At 40.7% G+C, this 15,302-nt stretch overlaps 2 protein-coding genes across 3 annotated transcripts in view; one reads left to right on the top strand and one right to left on the bottom strand.

Annotated features, from left to right (window-relative positions):
• Positions 1–1,524: 1,524 nt before the first annotated feature.
• rdh14b (retinol dehydrogenase 14b) lies at positions 1,525–5,752 on the top strand. Its single transcript, XM_085371929.1, has 2 exons — positions 1,525–1,914; positions 4,376–5,752. The coding sequence occupies exons 1-2, from the start codon at positions 1,561–1,563 to the stop codon at positions 4,991–4,993; spliced, it is 972 nt and encodes a 323-aa protein (XP_085228055.1). The 5' UTR covers positions 1,525–1,560; the 3' UTR covers positions 4,994–5,752.
• A 2,227-nt stretch (positions 5,753–7,979) lies between these two features.
• LOC146617316 (brain-enriched guanylate kinase-associated protein) overlaps positions 7,980–15,302 on the bottom strand; it is a 39,679-nt gene continuing 32,356 nt past the window's right edge. For both annotated transcript variants that reach the window (XM_085371926.1, XM_085371927.1), the window contains 2 exons: positions 14,859–14,939; positions 7,980–9,392 (listed from right to left, as the gene is read on the bottom strand). In XM_085371926.1, coding sequence (XP_085228052.1) covers positions 7,980–9,392; positions 14,859–14,939 — 1,494 coding nt within the window. The remainder of the gene's footprint in view (positions 9,393–14,858; positions 14,940–15,302) is intronic.

Raw genomic sequence — 15,302 nt, 5'->3', positions numbered from 1 at the left:
TTGTAAGATTTTTAAATGGCTTCTGAGGCGTTATCTCTCTGTTTCTTGGACAGTTTCTGGAGGGATGACTGGCAGGCAGGCAAGATTCTGAAACAGCTGTTAGTGTAGCAGTGCAGGGACAGAGTTTGACGGGTCTCAGGTACGTTTTGCTGGCAGTATTCATGAATCTCCTCAGGAGAGTCTGGATCCAGGAAGAAAGGCTCAGAAAGTCGTTTTCAAACTGCAGACTGCAGACGGATAGACGGAGTTACTGTCCAGGAAAGGAGACTCTGACAAGGGAGGCCAGCAACAAACTCTGGCCCACAACCTTCTACCTGCGACTTAAAGATATAGGTTTCTCAAACAGAAAGAGAGAGAAAGGAAAGAATGAAGAAAAAACCTCCAGCCTGTCAGTATCATTATAGAAGTTTGTATTTGTACAAAATGGCCTGGGCACCCACACCAACTACAGGCCAACACAGAGCCAGTGCACAAAAAAGGGGCTTTCCTAAGGAGGCTGAGATCCTTCCATGCGTGCAGCAAAATTATGGAGATGTTTTGTCACTCTGCTGTGGCAAGGACAGTGGTCTTCTTGGGGTGCAGCATTGGAGCTGGTGACACTAAGAAACTGAATAAACAGAGCAGGAGATCTGAATCTTAAATTGTAATTGGCTGCAAACTGGACCCACCCATCAAAGCTGCGGTGGAGAGGAAGTAGCATCAGTCATCAGTTATCCATCACGGACAATCCTGACCACCACTGCACCTCTTACTGAACAGGCCCGGGTGGAAAATGTTTCTTTCCACCTCCACTAAGACATAAGTTGAAAATCTTTTACACCACATATGATCACCTACTATAATACAACATATATGTGAGGTGGAGAGTCATCTGCCAGATATGTTATTTTTGTATTACTTGTTATTTCATAATCATTTCAACTGCTGGAACAAATACTACTACTACTACTACTAATAATAATAATAATGGGAATATGGGAAAAATAAAATAGGTCTCATCTCGTCTGTGTAGATTTTTTGGCTTTTCATATAGCTCCATCTAGTGGCTGATACAGATATCGCGGTAAATGACATTACGAAAAACAAAAAGGTAAAGTATTATTTCTGACCTCTATAAGCTCAATTAAAAAGTAGTAGCCGATAGAAAACATCCTTAGAAAAAACTTTATATTTGTTTCGGTGAAAACAAACTGGTGTACAGTTTAGTTTAGCATATCGTGATTATATTGTTCCGTTACGAAAATAACCCGGAAGATATTTTATGGGACAGTTTGAAGTCGCTAATGTTGCTAACTTGGTTAGCGTGTGAACGGTTTCAGCCTACTCAATACGTTCAGTCGTGTGCTTGCTTTAAAAATACACGTGTGTGTGTGTATGTATGTATATATATATATATATATATATATATATATATATATATATATATATATATATATATATATATAATGTGTTGTTGGCTGACAGGCTGTGAAATCTTAGACTATAATCATTTCCGGGGTCATCTTTTACTGTCGATACATAACAGTTTCTCTCAGCGACTTGTCACCCGTCACAGCTTTTATGTCCGCTCCTCTGCTAATTGCCGCTGTTGTTGGCGGTGGGGTCCTGCTTCTTATGCGGCGTTTATTCCCCCGTCAGAAAGCCGTTAAGTTGCTCCGTTATTCAGGAGAAAATATGCGAGGCAAGACAGTCATCGTGACCGGGGCAAACAGCGGGATAGGGAAGGCCCTGGCCGGGGAGCTTTTGAAGCTCCGCGCCCGGGTCATTATGGCTTGCCGGGACCCGCGGAGCGCCGAGGAGGCAGCACAGGACATCAAGAAGCAAGCGGGACCAGAAAACGGGGAGGTGGTCATCAAACACCTGGACCTGGCTTCTCTTAGATCAGTCCGAAATTTCTGTGAGGAGGTGACTCAGGTAAATGAGAACCCAAACAAAGCAAGAGAGTAGATGTTTGTAGTTTATTTACCAGCTGTGGTGCACTTTGTTATTGAGCCCAACTCAGCAGAAAAAAACAGAGCATTGTTCCAGGGGGACTGTCCTTGGTGCTGAAATTAAGTATTGGACCCCAAACCCATATTTGTTACAGATGCAAATAAACTATTGTCCAACAGGGGCCAGTCTAGAAGTGTTGGTCTCCTGGCAGATGTTAAGAGTTAATATCCTATTATATTGTAAGCTTCAGCAAAGACGATACTGTTTAACTGTAGCAGTGATCCTTGAAAGGCTTCAAGTATTTTGTTTATGTGGTCCGATATCACAGATTTTCATCAGGTGGCTTTTCATTTCATACAACAAACAATACTCTGTGTGCTTAGACTATTGAGTCACAAATGAGAGTAAACACAGGAGGAGCCAAAAGCTTCCTATACATTGATTACTGTGCAAAATTTTGATCCACCACTCATTTTCTTATATTATGCCTCCAATGAGCCAGACATTTTTAAAGTGGTCTTGATAATTCTCCTGGCTTTCTGGAGGTCTTTGAAAGTCTTTCCTTAGAGATTTGCCTTTTCACTCATTTTCAGTTCACTCTTTGTATCTGATCATTTTCAGAGCATTCATTCTAGCATAAAAAAAGCACCTAACTCAAGAGATGAACCAGTGTTATTGCTACACATAATGGCACATACTGTCAGTCTTTCATAACAAAATGTAAAATTTCTTCTCATTTTTAAAGTTGAATATACAACAATGCCAAAGATAACACAGTTTGACAGGCATAAAATAATATTATTGTACCAACAAGGTGATTGCCAAAGAGCTGTCTGTTGAAAACTTGGCATATCTCAGCAGTGTGTCCTTAAGAAATTTGAGGGAGCTGGACAAGTGGCGGGGAAAAGCGGTGGGCCCAAAAAACTGTCTACAGCAGATAAAATAATGTACTTAAGATATAGGAGAAAAAATCCAGGAAAGAACTGACACACTGCCAGTGCAGACTGGCCTCCCCAAATTTCAGACCTCAACATTATTGCAAAGAACAGAACAAAAGGCAGCAAGCATCCAAAGAAGAGCTTCGAATGTGCATCAAGAATCCTGGTGAACTATTCCTGAAGACTACCTAAAGAAATGAGAAGAAAGCTAGCCTAAGAGAGCTCAGGCTGTGTTTAAGAATGAAGGTGGTCATACCAAATATTGACTTTCAAGCTTTTTAGGATTGTGAAAACTCAGTTTTTGCTCTATAAAACAGTGTTTTTCTATATGTTATACACATTTTTCAATAAATCTCTTCACCAGAGCAAACTTTTAAGAAATAAAGGGTGGCTTGACACTTTTGCACAGTACTGTAATAGACACTCAAGATGGTAAATTCACAATGCTGTATTAGTTTGATGAAGAAAAATTGTAACCACAGGCTATTATAGCATACCATTCCATAATTAATATAATTAAATGATAAAGACATACAATCTAATACAATTCAGTATAGCCTCCGCTATTAGAAAGTTTTATCGTTTCTATTTTTTTCTGTAATTTAAAAGTTCATATTAAACTATGTTTCTTACAGAAGTTATAATTAAAGTTACGGATTAACTGTATTGTTATATAACACACTGAGATGCTTTGGGGCTTTATTTTTGTCCTTCCTTCTAGCATTCAGGTATAATGTCTTTATAAGTACACATCATAGTTTAAGTCAAAGAGGTTTAGGTGTAAAACATTACTTATATATTTAGGAATTTGGCAGATACCTCGTATAACCACTGGGTGTCTCAGGGAGATCTCTGCAACCCAGAATGTGCTGTACTTTAAGTTTTATTAAAATAGGTATTATATTAATTAACTTAAGCCTTTATTTACCACAGGCCTGCCGGTGGGCCCATTTCACAAGCATTCTTAACCATGACCATAACTCAGTTAACATTTGAGTTCGTGAAAAAATTCAGATGGTTTCTGAAAAATCTGAATTATTTTCTTTTTCATTTTGCAGCTGAAATTACAAATTAGGTCATTTAGCCTGTAGAAGTCGTACTCAACAAAGGGATGAAAAGTTTTTGGCTTTTCCCTTAAGAAGAATCACTAAGATTGTAATAAAAATATTTTGTAATGCTTTCTTTTTTGGAGTATGGGGTTATTTATTCAAGCATAAATTGCATTTGTGTTTCTCAAGTGAGTGAAAATTGTCAGAAAAATGCATACTTTTTGTTAAATAAGATAATACAGACTGATTGCCTTCATTATACTCAGACCAGCCCTGCTCATGTGCATTGTCACACCATAACCCCATTCTAAGTGAAGAAAAAACTTATTTAAGTTGTTTGGTTAAAATTTGATCTTTTGTTATGCATATGGACAATTAATGCCTCTGGATGCTGGAGAAGCTGTAATAAAACCTTAATTGGAGTCTTAAATGTTTCAAATGTATCTTTGTTGTCAGGAGGAATCCCAGGTTGATGTGCTCATCAACAACGCCGGTATTTACCAGTGTCCCTACACAAAGACAGACGAAGGTTTTGAGATGCAGCTCGGTGTGAATCACTTGGGTCACTTCCTCCTCACTCACCTGCTGCTGGACCTCCTGAAGGCTTCGGCCCCTAGCCGCATCGTGGTGGTTTCCTCTAAACTTTACAAATATGGCCACATCAACTTCGATGACCTGAACAGTGAAAATAACTACAATAAGGCCTTCTGCTACAGTCAGAGCAAACTGGCCAACCTTCTGTTCACGCTGGAGCTGGCCCATCGCCTCGAGGGGACGGGGGTCACAGTCAATGCTCTCACCCCGGGGATCGTGAGGACCAGGTTAGGCAGACACATCCAAATCCCCCTCCTGGCAAAGCCGCTGTTCTACCTTGCCTCATTGGTCTTTTTCAAGAGTCCATTGGAGGGGGCCCAGACTCCTCTCTATCTGGCCTGCTCCCCAGAGGTGGAAGGAGTGTCGGGGAAGTGCTTTGCTAACTGCGAGGAGGAGGAGCTGTTACCCAAAGCTACAGATGAGGAGGCAGCCAAGAAACTGTGGGACATAAGCAGGAGGATGGTTGGACTCGCTGACTGAGCAGAGTCCAGCTCTGTGGATGGAGTTTGGGGAGTGGACTTAAGTGTTCTTGGACCTGATAGCTAATCTCTTGCAGCTCCACAGACACCATTCTACAAGCGTCCACTTGCAATAAATAAAAGAACTATTTCCATCCTGAGGATAAGAACATTAATTGAAGAGCATATTGTAGAGTGAAGTGCGATAGTGGTGTGTGTGCAAGAGTGCCACAATGCTTAGAGATTGTATAAAGATTTTAATTTTAAGGTGTGCCTATCAAAGTGATGTTTAAAAAAACAATGAAGCAGTGTTATGTGAAATAATCTGCTTACGTCTCAATAACCCTCCAGGTTTGCTTCTCCCCTAATTTTTAATAAGCTAAATAGCTTTCCAATTTCCACACCATTTAAGAAATCAGCTTGCACACAGCCGTAGCAGGGTTATATAAGTGCATGTAAACAAACCCTCACTCCCTAGAAAGACTCAGTGGGGGGGGAAACATTTCCCTGTCTCTGATAAAAACATTTCATAGAAACAGATGTGAAAATTAACTCTAAACTTGATAATTTACTATATTCTGTAATGAATCGAATGCATAGATTACAGTTTTGTGTCTTGACCTAATCAGACAGGCATCCTCGGGTCAAAAGGAGCAAACTCTCAGGTGCATCGCCTCATAGAGTTCTTCAAAGCCACGCTGAGTTGTCACATTTTCCCGTCAGTGCTTGTGCTCTGCAGCTCCTGGAGTGAAACGCGTATCTGTTTCAGGTTCAGCTGTGGTGTTGGAAAGCTAAATTTTTGCATGCTTTAGCATCTGCTTTGCTGTGCAGAGGAAGGCGAGGTGGTGGAGTGATAGCAGTTGATCTAGTTCCCTTCATCTTGATGTGTTTGAAGTGTAAATGCTTTCTGCTAGGACAGCAAGGTTAGCGATGCCGATCGGTGAGCTGCTGCGCTGCAACTCCCTCCTGCGGATGGATTGAGAGTCCTCTTACCTCATTTTTATTAGTTAAAGTTCAAAGGCATTTGAATAAATTCAAGAGCCTTTCCAGACCATTTACTCAATTGCTAAGTGTGCTAAATGAACCAGTTTTCAAATGATACCAAAGGGTATTTAGAGAAGGACTGCAAGTAATCATTTTCCCACCAGAATAATCAATTTTTCCCAGTTAATCGATCAAATGAAAACTATCCTTCATGATATTAACATGCCATCGTCTTCAAGGAAGAAATGTGGTCGGGGGAAAAAACCTGAATGATTGTGAAATCAAGATCGAAACACCAAAGCTGGACTTTGGAGATATGGAAAAAGGTGATGTGGTGTGATGAGTCTGGTGAGAGTGGTTATACTCTGGTGATTGACAAATCAGGACAAGAACAGACGTGGATGAAGCACTTACCTTACAGGTCTGTGGGGGTAGTGTGTGAGGTTGCTTCAGTTGGTCAGGTTTAGGTTAGGCACCTATGTACCCAAAATACACATAATGAATACACTGAATGAGCTGGTTTGGCCATCAGTACTTTTCTTCCATGACCACGCCGGTAAATTCCAAGGTGACAATGTCAAGGTTTAATGGGGATCAAATTGAAAATCAGTCAAACTCTTTGTTTTTAGGTATTTTGTCCAATCCCTATTTATTTAGTGCTTGGCGTGGCACTTTTAATACATCAAAGGGGAGTATACCATGATATAATTTTCCTTAGTAGCTCTAAATTAGTTCGTTAGATATCACAGACACTCACAGAATATTATCCATTTCCTTTTCTGTAGTATTTTCTTGATGATGACTCCTGGGAAAACACAAATAAACTTCCTCTCTGTTCTGAATTTGTTGGCAAAAATCCTTCTCTACTAACCTATTTTTTGCAATTATTTTTTTCCCAACAGTGAAAAAGCAGAGCTACTTAGTGACTCAGCAATCTGAGTCTGAATAATGAAAGGTCTTCCACTCGTTCATTCAGTCAGCTGAACACTGCAGATCAGCAGACATGTAATTATCTTGAAACAACAACCGATCGCTATGCAACTGCGTGAAAGATATTAAAACATGATATCGCTTTTATTCAGCGGCATTTCAAATCCCCAAATGTGTACATTAAAGGCTGGGAGCTTGTATGTATAATTTGTGCTTTATTAGGCGAACAAAACAACCAAAATATATAAACATGCATCGTTGTGAAATAAACGGGGTTACAGTGGTTTGGTGGGGTGTGGGCATCCAAATCTGAGGTAGAAAGGGGACAGGAAACCTCTCTTGGGGGATATAGAAGAGCAAAAAAGAAAGCAATACTGACTGGTAAAACAGATCAAACGTTCCATCAATAACAATAAAACACTCCCATCAATACTGTCAAATCCATTTAACAGAAGGAAAAACAAAACAAATGTTTCTCATGGTTCGTTTAAGGTACTAATTTGTCTTTGTTTTTTCGCTTCCTTTCAACACTTGTATGTAAATCATCACAAGGCCATCGCTGTTGCAGCAGATTAAAAATAACGGCTGAAACAAATCTCTGTGCACGTCAAGGGGCAATTAAAATACCTCTCTCAGGGTTTTTAGAATAAAGCAGTGGAAGTTTTTTTTAATTTATTTACAAGTTCCAGATTACCAATAGGATTTTGCACTGTTTTTTAAATGTATCTCTTGCTAACAGCTACATACAAAATATATCACTCAATTTTAAGTTAGTATATATTTGTACATTTGTAGTTTAACACATACACATTCTCAAAAGTTTTAAGGACTCTGTGAGCTCCTCTTTGTCTGTTTCCCCACATCTGACCCCTAACTTGACTTACTGCCTTGAGAAATTTATAATGTAAACAATTGCCATCCACTGCCACGCCATCAGTGCTTTTAAATAATCAGCAATGGTTACATGTTCATGATACTGAAGAACTCCTGGCTTCTACTCAAGCCGTCAAAATGGCTGCACTACGAGAAGGTGCAGCTGAACAAACCAGGGCTCTGTGTCTACTATTGAAGATGCAACCTGATTGGAAAGTCCTTCAGTTCAGAAGTGTTCCATAAAGCTGCGCCTTAGTCAGACTGTCCTTCCTGGAAAGTCCCAGGGAGCCAAATTTTTGGTTGTACGGAGGAGGAGGGGGTGGGGCTGGTGGTGGCGACTGGCTCACCTGTGCAGGCACGCTGTGCATCTCCACTTGATAGTGCTGCAGTTCTGCGGCCATCTCCAGAGATCTCTGGTGGAGAGACTCGGTGGAGCTGTTGGGGCTGGGGTCTACATAATCAGTGCTCTGGCCTCCAGATGCGACATTTCCCTCCCTGTCTTTAGAGCTCCCTGAGTGGTACAAGCTGTGCTCTGACCCCTGACTGTCCTCAGCTCGGTACAGGTGAGCTTGGCTGTGAGCCTGGCGCAGCCCTGGGCTGCATTCGGGACTGGGGCTGGCAGCTGCCCACACTGGGTCCATGACATCCACTCCGTGGTGGTAGTAGTCAGCCCCTTCCTGGAAACTGCTGTAGAGCGGCCCAAGTCGAATCTTGGCGGGACGGACGGAGAAGTGCTGCTCCGAGAAGCTGTAAGGTGAGGCCCGTCCTGGGCTGCGGTAGGTGTGAGCACTTAAGTCCTCCACGCTAAGTTGTCTCCACCGGCCAATCAGCTCCTCTTCCTCGGGGGCCAATGTGCTGCCTCTACGGCTGTCTCCATAGGCGACACTTGGGGAGGAGGACGGGGGGAGCGGCTCATAGGGCTCACTGAAACAGGAGGACATGGTACGGCTGTAGACGGGAGAGCTGCCGTTCTGATGGTGGCTCAGCTCTGTCTGTTGGAAGGGATGAGCATTGGCAAAGCCCCGTGGACTGTCCCTCTCCCAGGATGAATCACTCTTTCTCTCATAGTCCCCTGCATCCCTCCATTCCATGTAGAGGGAGTGATGGTGGGGGGAAGAAGCTGCACTGCTGGGCGGTCCGTTGCCTTTGTCCTCAGACCCCCCTCCACTAAAACTCGAGTAAGAACTGGAGGCTGCACCCAGTGGGGGAGGGAACTTAGCAAAGTGCTCCTGGGAGAAGCCAGCTCTCAACCCAACCGAACCTTCCTCTGGAGTACTGTCGGTGGAGTTCTGGGGCCCGTACAGGAGCTTCCTCTCGCCGTGAATATCCATGCTGGGCCTCCGCTCACGGTGACGGTCATCAGGGCAATACAGGGCTGTGTCACTGCTGTACAGGTCAGTTTTATAGGCTCCGCGTAGCCCCAAACGTTCTCCGGGACCCAAACTCTCCAAAATAAAGGCATGTTCCTGTGTTTGCGGGCTGGGGGAGCGGGAGGCCTGGCTGCTGCTGCAAGCCTCATCTGGCTTTTCAAGCACTTTGGCAATGAGAGAGGTCGGGACAGAGTCAGAGTAGGTGTGACAGAGGGGAGACTCCTCCAGGTGCATGGTCAGGCGTTCCTGGAAGTCAGCAGGCAGCTAAAAGTATCAGAGAAACAAGGGTAAAGCAGGGAAAATCGGTGAATGTTAGTTATAAATTATAGCAAAGACCTTATTCTATGTAGTGTAGGAACTGCTGTACACTACACTGTCAAACTCTCTCTCGAGTAATTAGTAGGTAAATCAGGGTGTTGACATTAAAGGCACCTTTAAACTGTGCAGCAGCAGCAATAATTTAAGTATATCACATGTCACACTGAGCATCGGGTTTTGAGGCATCTGCGTCAGACTGTACAACATCAGGCACCAGACTATTTGGATCGTGGAGTGAAAGTAGAGTCAAGTCATCAGCCTGTATCATCTGCATGTATCCAACGTTCCTCTTTATTCATTTCATTTTGTCTCGCACATTTTGATTGGTGTAAAATGATTTCGTTTTTTTTTAATGCATGGTCATTTGTTTTGTTCTATAGCTACTTTTTTCTATATGAAAACAGAACACAAGTGAATGTCTTTATTATTCGTCCATTATATTTTTATTGAGACTAATATTTTGCAGGTGGATGCACACACAGACCAGCAAGCATGATTGACACCCTGATGCTGTCTCCAAAACTGAACCACAGATGGATGTTGACGCTGCTTCCACAAACAACAGACATTAGATCAGATTATTGCAGTGAATCCATCTTTCTTTTGTGTTGGGAAAAAACAGACAATTAATCTGCCCATATGGAGAAGATATATATAAATCTTATAAAGTTTGTATCTGTCTTGTCTGAAACTTGTATGAAAAGCATACAAGAGTGAAAACAGATATAAGATCCCTTGAAAAATTATATACATGAAACTTGTATGTTTTGCATACTTCCTAAAACAATATATGAAAGTAATGAGAAAGTGGCCACTTTCATGAGTAAATCATATAAGCCTTATACGATTCACTATATGAAGCAAGCCAAATCTGATGCAAGTCTTTTATAAGTTTTTTCTTTTTCTTTTCCATATTGGTGGTTCCTAAATGGGCTAAATGAAAAAGAAGTTAGTCAGTAGTTTGAGTCATCATTTAGGGTTTTTTTGTCCTCATTCTTTCTACTGAGAATGCTTTGTTTACTTAGTTTTATTCTAATTTTTTCAAAAAAATTTTTTTTTTAAAATTCGAATTCACTACGCGATAGTAAAACATCACTGCGCCCCCTCAAACACCAAACCAATTTCAGCCTAAATGGAGGGAATGCTAACGCATAAAGATAATCTTATTGGTGTATCCATCACCAGACGTTTCACATACAAAGAGATGAAAGAGGAACATTTATATATTTAATGCATCATTTCTAGGATTTACTCAGAGGTTAAAGTGAGCCAAAACTGTATCTTTGGTGCATATTTACATACGTTGTGGTTGATCTTGTTAAATTCTAGTGTTAGCTGATAACTTAGCCCCCTCTCATCTAAACATAGTCATGGAACGGTTCCTAAAAAGCAAGGCTTTAAAAACAAGGCTAATGAAATGTCCTATCTTTAGTATAGTATTTCATCAAATATTATTTCTTAGAATTTAAGCCCAAAGAGTCATGCTGATTGATTTCTTTCTGGTGACATGGCACTTCATTTCTTAAATAAGATATCTCAGAGATTAAATGTGTGTGGCCTCCGACATAAAAGGAGTTTGACATCCCTGGTGTAAAGTCTTGTTTTTGTGTCAAATTAAATTTACAGTTTCATTTAATATGATACATGATGCTTTTATTTTTCCATTAATAAATGAAATCAAAATTTAAACACTGCATATATTTGTATTTTTACTTGTTTAATGATCTGAAACATTTAAATCTGACAAACATGTTTAAAAAAAAAAAAGAAGAAGAGAAAGAGCAAACACTTCACAGCATTTTAGCGTTTTATCCAAGCTGCTCACAGGTTCTGTTATCCCTGCACAATGCAGTATGTGTGTCAGTATGTTAGATTGTACTTTAGGTGGTTTCTGAATACGATACAGCAACCTACACGTTCACATTTACCTGCCTTCACTGCATGAATTGTGTTCACAGCTGCAGGGGGAAAAGTGTAATCTTCAGTGTCACGAACCTCAACCAAAGAGAACAATATACCTGATTTTGAAGTGAGAATAAGTCGCTTTCCTGTTCTATTTCAAGCATTTCTTAATAAAAAAAAAAGCCTCCAACCACTATCTCTACCTCTCCATAGCAACAAGCATTAAGCTAACTGCAGCACATCATCAACAGGAATCTAGTCAGTTGTTCCTAATTGGCAATGAGAAGGAAGCTAATTATAACTTTGTAGATAGAGAAAAGACAAACACTACAGAGAACATGAAAGAGACGGTTTATCATAGCACTTTTATTGCATCTCGGACAAAACTAAATGCCACTTAATTACTGTCCACACACTTTTTTCATTTGGGCTTGTTTTAAACAAGATCTCAATTAGCTTTTATGCGTCATTCAGAAATCCAAGCGTGATCATTTTACACCCTCTCTGTGATTGTTTTGCAGCAGAACAAACGACTAAAGCGCTTCTGTAGGCGCTGAAGAGCCACTGCACCTCTCAAAATGCTGCAGCGCCATTCATCAATACACTTTCGATTAGCTCACACCCACAGGACCAGCAGACGGGTGGACACACAGTGAGTGCATGTATAGCCTCTGACCCCTATTATGTTTGGCAATGTGCCTGCAGAACAGTTTTTCACTTTATGATAGACCCTTTACTGTTAACGGTGCCTACGTGCGTGTGTTAATGTGTGTACCGTGCAAGTGTTGGGGATATTTTATGAGTCTTATGCAACCAAATGCAGTTTGCATTGATATTTCCATTCAGCCATATGCCTAAAACACGTGGACAGGCGTTCTTTAACCTCGTGGACGCTTGCCAGTTTCAAATCTACCCTTGTCACATGGGCGAGGCACAAGGCCCACGGCTGATGCAGCGGAAAGTGGCACCAAGCTGGGCTAGTGTTAAAACACTCATCAATACCCGCGTGCATTCTTTTCACAAGGAGCAGCAGGACACTATGATGAGGCTGCACCGTGCTCTCCATTTATATTTTGCCACATACAGTAGTTTTACCTCCTCTGTTGAGTGTCCTTCAGAATTGCTCACAATGTGCCTTAAAGTAGTTCCCATGCTGCTTTGTGGTTTTACGTGATTAACAAAACCGGTGCAGTGTGACCGCACTCTGGCTAAACTGCACACTGAGTGACCAGAACAGAAACACCAGTCTGTGTGCATGGAGTAGAGGTGTAGGTGTTATTGTCACAGTTTCAAGTCATGGAGGAAAACAGTCATCACCAAAACCTTAAAACATTGCATCCAACACAAACCACAAATAATAAAACTAAGAGAACAAACACTGTTGCCCTCTCCTTTCTGGCTGCTTTCTGCATTTCCCCAGTCTATGTTTCCCTTTTTGTGGGGCTTGCTTTGTGTCCCCATTTCTGTTTACTTCCATCTTTCTGCCTTTTTCGATGCTTCTTGTTGACTTCAGCTGTGTCTTATTATCCCTCTATTATCCCTAACAAATTAACACAATTTTAAATAAGATGATAGCTTTTAACACTTTGGTGAAAATCCTTTCCGGACACTGACTGCCTGAAGTCTAGAACCCATGGACGTCACCAAGTACTCTGTGTCCTCTTTGAGATGCTCTATTAAGCCTTTACTGCAGCCATCTTCAGTCACTGCTTGTTTGTACGTCTTTCTGCATTCAGTTTCATATTAAATAACTGAAAAGCATGTCCTGTTGGGTTGAGATCAGATAACTGACTTGGCCACTGAAGAATATCTCTTTTATTTAACATGACAAATGCTTTGATTGCTTTTCCAGCATGCTTTGGGCCATTATCTATTTGCACTGTGAAGCACTGTCCAATCAGTTTTGGAGCATTTGGCTGAATCTGAGCAGAGAGTACAACCCTGCACACTGCAAAATTTATCCTGCTGTTTCTATCAGCAGTCACGTCATCAGTACGCACTAGTGGCCCAGTTCCATAGACACAGGTTTGATTCTAGGTCTTTCTCATGATGTCTACCACCTCAAAAGGGTTTTTGATCAGCTGTTGTAAAGGTTTTCTTTTTCCTAATCATGGAAATAATTCTGTCATCATGCACTTTAGTTGTCTTCAGTGGTCTTTTAGGCTGGAAAGAGCCTTCATTCTCTTAAGTTACTGCTGACTCTCCAATAGGTCGAGTTCGATTCTTCAGCCTAATGATGGCCTCTGTCACTTGAATTGACACATTTTTGGGGCTCATATTGAGTAAAAAGCAAGTTCAGATGAAATAACACCTGGAATCAACTCCAGACCTTTTATCTACTTAATTGTCATGAATGAACAAGCAAATTAGTGTCATCTAGACATAAAACTAGATGCAGTTAATTGTCAAACTACTTATGAGCATATAAAACTGGACAATTATCCATAAAATGTGTCTAATACCTGAAAAAAAGCTAAAGCAATACTTTTGTTAAAGCCCTTGAATTAAAGCTGAAGGTCTGCACTTTATTCACATCTTGCTTGTTTGATTTAGCTTTCACTGTGGTGCTGTACAGAGGCAAAATTATAAGAATTCATTGTCATTGTCCAAATACTTATGGATCTGATTGTATATGCTATTGCAACTTTTTATTGTCAGGCCTTCAAATGATCTGCATTTGAGAAAAAGCAGAAATCTGTTATGTTTACTAAACTAAATATTTCTCACATGATATATGGTAAATGCACATCACTGTAGTTTGGATAGAAATAAGGTAAAAATCTGATTTGTTATAAAGGAAGATGTTAATGCTGATTTGCTATACTTAAAAGAAAAATTAGTAAATCAAGCTGTGGTTCATGTCCTTCAACACATAATCATTGTGTATAGTATACATAGTTCTATAGTATATATCCAGATTGCTTCTAGCTAAAAAAGTCTTTTAAACTCAGAGCCATCGACTTTTTGAAAACTTGCCTCTTTCATCTCTCTCAGGTGAAGGTTATTTAAAGAAAAAACCCCATGAAGCTTTAATTCTTCACTTTCTGTCCTTCCTCCAGTGACCTACAGTACTCATCGCTTCGGGAAGACTTATCTTTTCTGGCTCACAAAGGGCAAGATGACCTTCATGTTACAGTCAAGACAGCAAATTTCTCTTCGCTCATCTCATGTCATCAGCTGAAAATTCAGCTTAGTGCTGCTCAAGATACACCTCATTCAGACCTCTCCTCCCCCTTAGCTTTTACCAAAGCTTTTTCTTTTACCTGGCTACCGCTGAACTGAAAAATTACAGATTTTTCTGTCTTTCTGGGTTCACATCAAATGTCAGCGCAAAAAAGCCTGAAGCTCATACAGTTCTTAAGCTTGGTTGTATGCGACTTTTGTGAAGAAAGGCTACCAGGGATTAGACTGAGGCCTCACTAAAACTGAGGAACATATGCAAAATGCATTTTTACAAAGGATAAAGAGCACTGGAAAAATCAAGCCTGTAAAAGTGAGTGCACAGCTCACCTCTGAGAGTTGAGCCATGTAAAGAGACTTGTTGCACTGCAGAAGCTGAGCAGCCAGGTTACAGTCCTTTCTGTACATTTCCTGCAGAGGCACAAAATGGCCACAATCAAATGAAAGAACAGAGAATGAATATTAAAACTTTCGTTGCCAGCTAAATTTCTGGTCTCTTTTGGATCAATACTGCTTAAACTCTATTCTCCCAAACCTACTTTCCTTCTTCAGAAACACAAAACTTCTTATTTAACTGCTTATTTGAAGCACTAAACATGCTTGGGAAAAAAACTACAATTTGCAAACACATTTGTACTGGTGTAAATGTACAAATTATATGGATCTTGCGTATGGGGGGTACAAAATGACTCCGGAGCCCCTCCCCCCTTTGAAATTACAACATTAAATTGTGCACACGCATAACAAGACGTAGAAAATTTTGGTTTTAAGTCC

Source organism: Diplotaxodon limnothrissa, linkage group LG15 (assembly GCF_057381915.1).
Source record: "Diplotaxodon limnothrissa isolate DT_005_m linkage group LG15, D_limnothrissa_male_GT1.1, whole genome shotgun sequence".
Lineage (NCBI taxonomy): Eukaryota > Metazoa > Chordata > Actinopteri > Cichliformes > Cichlidae > Diplotaxodon > Diplotaxodon limnothrissa.
This window is presented reverse-complemented; position numbering and strand designations above follow the sequence as displayed.